Raw genomic sequence first — 10,752 nt, forward strand, 5'->3', positions numbered from 1 at the left:
CACAATTACTCTGCTTGAGCCTTTCAAACTCCATGGATGTTTGACCAAATTCTTTCCTTCAATTTCTAAACCTTTGTCTGTAGGCTTTGAGAACTAGTTCATATGCACCTAAGATGGATTTTTTCACCTCCTCATATGTCCCAGATACCTCCTCCGGTAGTGATGCAAACACTTCACTAGCCCTACCTATCAGCTTTGTTTGAATCAGTAATAGCCACATGTCCTGTGGCCATTTCATTTGTTTAGCTACCTTCTCAAATGAAATGAAAAAGACTTCTACCTCCTTCTCATCAAACCTTGGCAATGCTTGGACATATTTAAATAGATCCCCACCAAGCCTTCGACTATGACGCTCTTTCTCACTATCCTCATCACTATCATTCAACTGTACGTTTCCCTTTACGCCTGCCAATTTTAACTGACTGTCATGTTTCATGGCCATTTTCTGAAGTTCAAACTCTCTCTCTTTATCTTTTTCCCTTATCTGTATCTCCCTTTCTCTTTCTTTTTCCTCTCTATCACGTTCATATTCCAGCTGCTTTAATTCTTTCTCATGTTCCATTTGTTTAATTTGTAACTGAATTTTTTGCCATTTCCAATGAGTCAAACTGTATCTCAGGCAACTTTAAATGCTAAGCCACCACCATAATTACCTCAACTTTTCGCATTTTGTCAGGTAATGTTAACTGCAATGTTGTTACCAAATCTAACAGTCTGCTTTTAGTCTCTGTCCGTAAGGTACTGTGTGTGACCGTCTCCACCCCCAAAAACCTCAGAGCCTCTGAAAGAGCCATTGTCCACAACACACTTCCCTCTTAAACTAGAATACCACACCTGAAAAGCAACCACAATATGCTCACTGTCTTTCAGTTCACTAAGCCAATCCAATAGATGGACTGTTATCCTGGACGAGCCCCCAATTTGTTATGGGCCAGCGTTTAGAGAACCCCAAAGTGTAACATGGAGTTCACCTGACCCACAACTTTTAATAGATTGTGGTTATGGAGAGCACACTGCCCACTCTACACGTGTGGTACAGCAGAAATGGAAAAGTATTTTTTTAAAGCAAAACAATGCTTATTCTATGAACCCAAGTTAACCTTTTTAAAACATACAGTAAACATCTTAGCAACCATTAATTCAAATACATCCCCAAAGACTACAACACTAAGTAATCCTTTAAGCTTTCCTTTTAACATCCATAAGATTTAAAAACAAAACCTTTAACAGAGACACCTCAGGTTTAACTTCACTACTGAGAACAGTTACCATGTTGAAATCAGCAAATGGACACTCATAAGCTTGCAGAGATTCACACACATCCTGCTGTGATTGCAGCTTCTCCAAAACTAAAATGAAACCAAACCCACCCTACAGCAAACAGCCTAAAATGAAAGTATAAAGCTGACAGACAGCCCAGCTCCACCCACACTCTGACATCACTGATAAACACCCATTTCTTAAAGGTACATTTCTTAAACACCCATTTCTTAAAGGTACTCTCACATGACAACACACTTTAGAAACATTTCCCCCCTCCGTCTTTTACAGTATTGCTATCACAGTCTTTGCCTTCTCAAGGGTGATTAGGGATGAAGCTTGCCAGAGATGCTCAAACCCATGAATGAATTAAAATAAGTATTTGGGGCACGATTCAGCGGCCTTATCACGCCATATTTGGTGTCAGGATGAGGCCGTTGAATCTCGCGAGAGGCTCAAAATATCTCATGAGAATCAACGTGCATGATCCAGATCAGCATATTTAAATAAGGTGTATGGCTCATTTACGTATTCATTCGCTGGATTCACCTGGTGCCCGGGACTCAACGGGCATTCTGGGAGACCTTGCCAGGGTGCCATTTAGTAGAGGTCCGCACAAACATGAATAACGGCACCTAGGGTGGTCTCCCAGGCCATTTGAAACCCCCGGGTGGTTGGGGACAGGGCAGGATGTCACCCTGGCTCTTCCTCTAGCACCCAGGCACCATGGCACTGCCTGTCCGACACTCTGACAGTGCCACTAGGGAACCCTGGTAGTGTTTCCTGGCACTGCCAGGGTGCAAGGGGCACTACCACAGTGCCAGGCTGGCAGTGCCAGCATGCCCAGGTGCCAAGTTGGCACCGCTAGGCTTGCACTTTACCAAGTAGAGGGGAAGGGAAGGGGTTTCCTAGGTGTCTCTCCGAGGTTGGGAGGTGTGAGGGGGGTCATAAATGGAGCGGACGCCTGAAAGGTGGGGTAGATTGGGGCAGCCAGCCAAATTGGCGCCCCGATCTGCGACGAGCCTTGAAGCTCACCAGTAGGAAATCGCTCTGAATGTGGCCTCAGCGAGAGAATCTCCCCAAGACCAAACAAAACAGCAAAATGCTGTTGAGTAGCGAGATGTTTTTTGGCACTCAACATAAAAACGTCATTCAGCAGACCGAAACTCTGGCCACTGAATCATACCCCAGGATAATTAAAGTTTCCCATCATTACTACATTATAGTTTTCCCTTTATATCTTTCCCAGTAGTTTGTGCTCTTTAGAATACATCCAGTCATGTAATGGTACATCCATTGTTTCTTAACTCTAACCAAATAGTTGCTAATCTTCACCACTTGAGGACATCCTCTCTCTATAACACTATAACAATCTCCTTAATCAACCATAAACTGAACCAGTTATATAAATACTGCAGCTAAAAGAGCAGGTCAGAAGCTGGGGATTCTGCAGCAATTAATTCATCTCCTGTCTCCCCAAAGCCTGTCCACCATCTACGAGTCACAAGCCAGGGGTGTGATGGAATACTCTTCATTTGCCTGGGTGAGCTCAGCTCCAGCAACACTCAAGAAGCTCAACACCATCCAGGATAAAGCAGCCTGCTTGATTGGCACCCCATCCGCAAACATTCACTCCCTCCATCACTGACGTACACGGGGAACACAAGTTCCCCTCCAAGACACACCCCATCCTAACTTGGAAATATATCACCATGCCTTCACTGTTACTGCGTCAAAATTCTGTAACTCCCTTCCTAATAGCACTGTGGGTGTACCTACACCACATGAACTGCAACGATTCAAGAAGGTGGCTCATCACCACCTTCTGAAAGGAAATTCGGGATGAGCAATAAATGCTGGCCGAGCCAGTGATGCCCTAATCCTTTGAACAAATACATTTTTAAAATGTTGCATTTCCTCCTTTCCTATCCTATATTTTTCAGAACATTTGCGTCCAATAATTGACAGTTAGAAGTTGATTAATCTTGTCCTACTCATTGGTGGGGAGTGCGACTCTCGACCTACCCATGTCAGTTACATACAAGGTGTGATCAGGCAAACTTAATGCTCCCAAACTTAATACTCCCAAGTAATTTATCCGATTGTAGAGCGGGTTTGAGTATGTTTCTCACTTCTGGGTGCCTCTGCAAAGTTATTGGGGTGCAGCTCGTCTGGCCTTCTTAAAGGCAGTCTCTCTCTCTTAAAGGAACTGCGTTGAATAGTGTTGTTGGAATTTAAAACATGGTAAATGGAACACCAAGGAAGAGAAAAAGTTCCAGGTTCATAGATACAGCATGGGAAGCATTAGTGGTTGGGTTAGGAAGGGGGAGAGATGGTGAGGTTCCCCATGAGGGTAGGTTCTTCAACCACCAGCCTCGGATGGAAGTGGGATCAGATGACCAGGAACAGCAACTCTTGGAGTTTAGACCCATGGACCTGGCAGCAGTACCACAAGAAGTGTAATGATTTCATTTGGGTGGTCAACATTATTAAATGAATCGTCACATGCCATCTCCTCTCCAATGAACCACCAATAAGCCCTGGTGCTACAGAATTAGAAGTCCCACCTGTAGTATTTGTTACCTAAATATCTGTTTTTTTTCTGCTTGGGTATAAGGTGCTACAATTAGCAACAGAGTAACAACGTACCTTATCTTCTCCATTTTGGCAGCTGGAACCTGAAGGAAAACTAAATTAGGAAATACTGAAGGCTTTGTAAAGTTACTCACTCGTACACTCTTCCAAAAGACCATTCACAAATGATTTAAAAGGATAAATGTTTCTAAATCTGCAATAAATCCACCCACATGAGTAAACATTTTTAATATAAAACAAATACAGTGTTTGTAGATGCATGTTTGCAGTCATTGGGTGTATAACTGTAGTGTAACTGAATAAATCAGAGCGTGGGGTTACAAAATAGCTTTATGGCCATTAAGCAGAGTGCACAGGGTCATGAGAAATGTATTCATTAAAATGTAGTAAGGATTAAGTAAATTAGAAAATATTTTTGGGACAGAAAGGATTAAGTAATTTTGAAAATATTATTGGGACAGAGAGAAGGCAGGAAAGGAATGTACTATCGTGGAATGCAACAGCGCTGGGCCAAATAAATTTTTTCTGGCTCTTGGATTGGATTGGATTGGATTTGTTTATTGTCACGTGTACCGAGGTACAGTGAAAAGTATTTTTCTGCGAGCAGCTGAACAGATCATTAAGTACATGGGAAGAAAAGAGAATAAAAGAAAATACATAATAGGGCACACCAAAATATACAATGTAACTACATAAGCACTGGCATCGGATGAAGCATACAAGGTGTAGTGTTAATGAGGTCAGTCCATTAGAGGGTCATTTAGGAGTCTGGTGACAGTGGAGAAGAAGCTTTTTTTGAGTCTGTTCGTGCGTGTTCTCAGACTTCTGTATCTCCTGCCCGATGGAAGAAGTTGGAAGTGTGAGTAAGCCGGGTGCGAGGCATCTTTGATTATGCTGCCCGCTTTCCCCAGGCAGCGGGAGGTGTAGATGGAGTCAATGGATGGGAGGCAGGTTTGTGTGATGGACTGGGAGGTGTTCACGACTCTCTGAAGTTGCTTGCGGTCCTGGGCTGAGCAGTTGCCATACCAGGCTGTGATGCAGCCCGATAGGATGCTTTCTGTGATGCATCTGTAAAAGTTGGTAAGGGTTAATGTGGACTTGCCGAATTTCCTTAGTTTCCTGAGGAAGTATAGGCGCTGTTGTGCTTTCTTGATGGTAGCATCGACGTGGGTGGACCAGGACAGATTTTTGGAGATGTGCACTCCTAGGAATTTGAATGCTAACCATCTCCACCTCGGCCCCCTTGATGCTGACAGGGGTGTGTACAGTACTTTGCTTCCTGAAGTCAATGACCAGCTCTTTAGTTTTGCTGGCATTGAGAGAGAGATTGTTGTCGCTGCACCATGCCACTAGGTTCCCTATCTCCCATCTATATTCGGACTCGTCGTTATTCGAGATCCGGCCCACTATGGTCGTATCGTCAGCAAACTTGTAGATGAAGTTGGAACCAAGTTTTGCCACTCAGTCGTGTGTGTATCTTTTATCCTTTAAAGCAAAAATGTTCCATTTTTGGTGATCGCACTTTAAAAATACTTGCCTGCCACTTTAAACGTTGCCACGTATTGTTCCATTGAATTTATTCAACATTCAGACAGTGGATAAGAAAATAGGTGTGCATCCGATCCTCTTGTGCTTATTTTGTGTTTTCACCAATGATGAATTTTCACCTGAAAGTCAGTTTGAATTCCAATGCAACATTGTCAGCCTGCTCACTCAGGCCTCGCTGAACCAGACCCAGTGACCAGCTTATCCCTAATGGATGGTAACAGTGCGAGTCTGGATGGAGTGGGGAAGTTGTGATCACAGAGAGGGAATGCATGGCACGTGCTTCAACCAAGCTTTGTTCTAAAATGGCAATTGGGGTCCGATGTGTGTTTTAGAACCCTGATTGGCATATAAAAAGGAACCTACCCCCTGAAATAGGCCTCTCGACAGTTGTCCCTTAACAATTGGGAGCGGGCATAGAATTAACATTAAGTGAAGTGATTCAATGACCAGACTCATTTTCAAGACATCATCAGCCCATTAATACTGATTTTTGACAAGCTAAAATTGACCCAATGGTGTTTGTCAGAAGATGTAGTCTTGAATTTTAAACTGACCATGTTAATATTTCCAGGTAACGGCGAAGACCTGGATTTTAAGAAAGTGTTCTTTGGAGCTGGCATTAGCCGTATGACGATCAGTGGTCTTGTTCCATCTGAATTTTTTAAGGCTTTCTTCATCATGTTGGTCCTGTAGAACCGTTTTGTCTGAAGCACCGAACTCCCCTGTACAGTCTCCACTTCTGATTGGGTCGATATGCTTATTTCTAGTTGGATTTTCCCCTCGCACTCTGGTTGCTTAGAGGATTTGCTGCATATCTTCAAAGTCCTCTGTAAGTGAACTGGCTGAAGGGAGATCCATACCTCTTGAGGTTTAGCTTCTCTGGATCCGAAACAGACCTTGTGTTCATCGCGAGCTTGTTTGCTCTAACCAGAGCTTTGACTCGCTGCTGTAAGGTTTGATGGTGCTGAATCGTTTTGTATGTTGCAACTTCTGCTTTTGCTGTTCCTGGATGGAAATCACATCACCGTCTGCATCTTTTATTTAATACTGCGAATTAATCAAATTTTCTAAAATGCTGAGTGTTTATCTTGTGATCCATCGCCATTGAGCTGTGATGATTTGGACAGCGGTCCTTTCCTGATCTGGCGAACAGCCCTCCAGGGAAAACTGGGAAGTGCTCTTTGCTCACTGTCCTGGAGGTCAGGGAACAAATAGACACAACCTTGACCTTTTGCACTGTTCGTTACATGTTATTTTGAATGGCCGAGAGATAGGTCAGTTTGTGCCCTTGTGCCTGTGTTGCCTTTTTTTACCTGCCATAAATATGGCAATCAATAAGGTTGCCCTTCTTTCTTAGATATCGATATTATATTGCTCAGAGTCGCCAGGTATCAAATGATACCACCACAAGGTTCAACCGGATATCGATCAAAGAGCCAAACACCAGTTAGTTAGTTCAAGGTCAATGGTACTTTATTGACACACAGAATTAATCATGCATAAACACTACTAGTTAAACTACACCTATCAACTATGACAACCTGTACTTAACTTCAGGCACCTGGCTTAGGTCAGAGGAACAGTGGCCGTTGTTCGAGTCTGGGTCTATCGAGTCTGGAGAAGTAACTGCTGCTCAGCTGGGCTCATCCGTCTGGTAGCGGGCGTTGAACTTGAACTTGCTTCTGGTGGTGCTGCAATTGGAGGTGGACATTGCCGGAGCGCCAGGTCCAAAAGAAAGGCCGAACACATGGCGGTCTCTCTCTTTATCCTTGGGGAGTTTCGCGCTCTTTTGGACGGTCCTTCGGTTTGGACCTCATTAATTGGGTAGTTCTTGATCACTGCCTTCGATTTGAGCCAATAAAGGGGCGGGTGCCTTGATGGCTGGGTGTGTCCTAAGCGGTCATTGACCCTGTTGTTGATGCTTTCTGAGTACAGGGAGTGGCGCCGAAATGTCTGGGCTTGTATCGGTTACCCAAGTATCAGTCTTTTGTCTTACGGAGACGGGCCATCCAAATGCTAATCGGTTGGGGATTTCGATGCTGGCTGGATTCTTTGCTCACAAATATAAGCCTGAATGAATATTACATTGTCCACATTTCCCTTTATGCTTTGCGACCGTCCATGTTTCTTATTGTAAGTAGCCATCCCAGATGGCTACAGTCCGTCCTCTTGATCCTCAACGCGAAGCGTGAAGGAACACACGACTGAATCTTCTCCTGTTCTCTGGTATGCCGGGTACCCTCAATCAAGGACAGGTTCTACCCTACTCTGTCCGATGGATTGGAACATTGAACTAAGTTTTCCCTAATACAACACATATCTATAAATATTCTAAGGGGGCATTATAACATTCAAACATACATTTCAATTTATTTACACAAAAAGGGGAACCTCTAACTATCCTTAACTAAACTATACTCATGCTGCAAAGGAACTTATATTACAGTAAAAAATAAACAATAGCAGCATTACATTCCTACTTAATACTTCTGTCAATTTACAGAGAAAGTAACTTTATTAGGGAGGAAAGGATTCAAAAAGAGTGTGGGGTCCGCTGAAGTCGGAGAAAGGGGGTTCTGAGAGTGTATACTGGAGGGCGGGAGGATCTCCTTCGCCATTTCCAAAGTCTGAGTGTCTGGATGACACTGCAAAGTATTGCTATAACCAATAGGGCTTCTACCGTGTACGAAAGGGAATACCACTTTACGATATTATCACACCATGTGGGGGTATCAGTGGCTGTGTCTATGTGTGGTGTAGTGTCCGGGCTAGGGGTGTCGTGTTGGATGGTCATGTTCAGGGCCTGTGTGGTGTGGGGTATAGGGGCAGATAGCGCGCGCAACTGTATTGATCCAACGGCGATCATGATGCAGGTCATCAGGTCCGTCTTCATCTTGTCTGTATCTTCCTCTGTCTTCTGGTATATTCGTATCTTCCTGGGGGTACAAGCATAATATCTGTTATTATCTTGTTGTTTAATATCTCGTTTGTCTGTCTATTTCTCCTTAATGTCAATTTTCCATTTAGAACCGATTAATATGTGACTCCCTCATTTTATTTTTAAAACAACCATTTGGGAGACAGGACATCCGAAAAATAATTCTGTCACAGTACGAGCACTCTCACAGCCTGTGTTTGATGGGCTGAGTGGGCGGACAAGTTCTCCGTCAGGTGCAAATTCATTTCAACCAAGTGTTTTAACATGTAAATAGCAGGCGGGGGTTAGCAACCGAAGGGTCACCAGAGAGGAAACAAAAGTTGTGGCAAAGTGCATTCTTTAAACCACATTTTAAAAAGAACAGCAAAAGAGTTTCAAAAATAACTTTCCGAATGGGGTGCGTATGAGCCGCGGCAGGGCAAGAATGAGTGGAATCCCAGGGTAGGGCGGTGATCAGTGCCGTTGTTCCACTGCCCGAACTTGGCTGACCAAATACATAGGGGGTCCTCAGGCAGGGCGGGGATCAGTGCCGTTACTCAACTGCCTGAGTGACCTTACAAGAATGGTAAGAATTTGAATATTTATGTATTTTCAACAAACTTGTCCCTTTAGCTACCATGTGGCGTCAAAGGAGTAGTCATAACTGTATCAAGAAATTTGCCTGAGATCGACACCCAAAGTCGTACAAGAGAGAGAAACATTCAACATTAAAAAAACTAAAGAAGAAAGCGGCCAGGTTCCATCAGGGAGTAGGACACTGTAAATCTCAATCGGTTCCTTTCTCCCATCATCTGGACACCTCAGGGTTTCATTCCGAATGGTGGGAGTCAGACTCGGAGTCATCACCATCTCCCAGTTGCCAAACTCGTGACTGGAGTTTCAGTCCCAATGCGGCATGGGCCGATGTGGGATCCATCTCATCGTTTCTTATCAGTCAATAAGAATTGTCGCGGTGCCATTGTTTCTTATCCGGTCGGGTGATAGGGGCAAGGGGGGTGTTGCTATCGTCGGGTGGTGGGTCCGGTTCTGGTGATGGCAAATAAATTGTCTCTGAGGGGCTGAACATATCATGGTCGGTGTCACTGGGGCTGTAGTGACTGGGGCCTGGTCTGTTTTTCCATTGGTCGGGAGTATCAAGGGCGTCCGTTGTGCTTCCTCTGTCGCTATCGCTATCGCTTGCGGCCGAATCAGGTGTGAGGGTGAAATTGGACTCTGGGGACGGGGTAAGAGTCGTGTCTGTGGACGTGTTGTCCTGGCTGGGGGAGGGCTGGATTGGTTGTCAGTGGGCGGGTCTTCGTTGTCTGCCATTGCCACTGAGAGGTGGTGTGAGTGGCTGCACTGCGTTTCATAAACCTTAAGCTGGTTTATATGGAACCATCCTGATTTTCCATTAGGATATGTGATCTTGTAAACTGAGGGGCATACTTGATCGGAAATTGAGTAGGGTCCTGCAAATTTGGGGGAGAGGAATGAACTAGGATTGTAACAGGGAGATCATGACTTGCTGTCCGACTGTATACTCTGTCGGTGTACTGTCTTATCAAAGCAGGCCTTACTCTGCTTTCTCCTAGCACCTAGTTGAACAGCTGCATCGAGCTGTGCTGCTTTAATATTCTCCATTATGTTTTGGACCGCTTTTTTGTGGGTAAGGGCGGTGATTGTGGGGATGGCCAAATCAAGTCCAAATAAATACTCGGCACCCTTCATGGGTCGTCCGGTCATGAGGGTATGGGGGGTGTATCCGTCGAACTCGACACCGTGTTTCTAATAAACATCAGTGCGAATGGGAGCACTGTGTCCCATGTCATGTTATGCTGCTGTACCATCTTCCTAAGAGTTGCCTTTAGGGGTCGGTTCATGCCTCCCACAATGCCGCTGGACTGTGGGTGATAGGCAATGTGAAACTTCTGTTTTATTCCGAAAATCGTCAGGACGTTTTTCATTACTCTGCCTGTGAAGTGCGAACCTTGGTCCGACTCAATACTACGGGGAGTCCCCATCGAGTCAAAATTTGCTCGGTTAGAATTTATGCCGTGGCTTTGGCCGTGTTTGTTCTTGAAGGGAATGCTTCTACCCATTTTGTGAAGGTGTCGATGACAACCAACACATATTTGTATCCATTTCTGCAGGGGGGAGGGGACCAACATAGTCTAACTGCAAGTTTGTTCATGGGCCATTAACAGGGCAGGTGTGTCTTCGCTGACCTTTCTTTGCATATCTGTCCGGGTTGTTCTGGGCGCAAATCAAACAATTCTCAATGTAATGGGTTACGTGGTTTTTAAATCGGGCCACCAGCAGAGAGGTCTGAGATGGGCAAGGGTGGGTTCTATCCCTTGGTGTCCGTGTCCATTGGGGAATTGGCAAATAATCTGGTTCCTGTCCTGGGTGGGGACCATATAAATACCATCTTT

At 44.6% G+C, this 10,752-nt stretch overlaps 1 protein-coding gene across 1 annotated transcript in view; it reads right to left on the reverse strand.

Annotated features, from left to right (window-relative positions):
• Window positions 1–6,310, reverse strand: part of LOC140407469 (brain-enriched guanylate kinase-associated protein-like) — a 62,883-nt gene extending 56,573 nt beyond the window's left edge. The window contains exon 1 of the mRNA XM_072494932.1: window positions 6,264–6,310. Coding sequence (XP_072351033.1) covers window positions 6,264–6,310 — 47 coding nt within the window. The remainder of the gene's footprint in view (window positions 1–6,263) is intronic.
• Between the last annotated feature and the right edge of the window lie 4,442 nt (window positions 6,311–10,752).

Source organism: Scyliorhinus torazame, chromosome 2 (assembly GCF_047496885.1).
Source record: "Scyliorhinus torazame isolate Kashiwa2021f chromosome 2, sScyTor2.1, whole genome shotgun sequence".
NCBI classification, from domain to species: domain Eukaryota; kingdom Metazoa; phylum Chordata; class Chondrichthyes; order Carcharhiniformes; family Scyliorhinidae; genus Scyliorhinus; species Scyliorhinus torazame.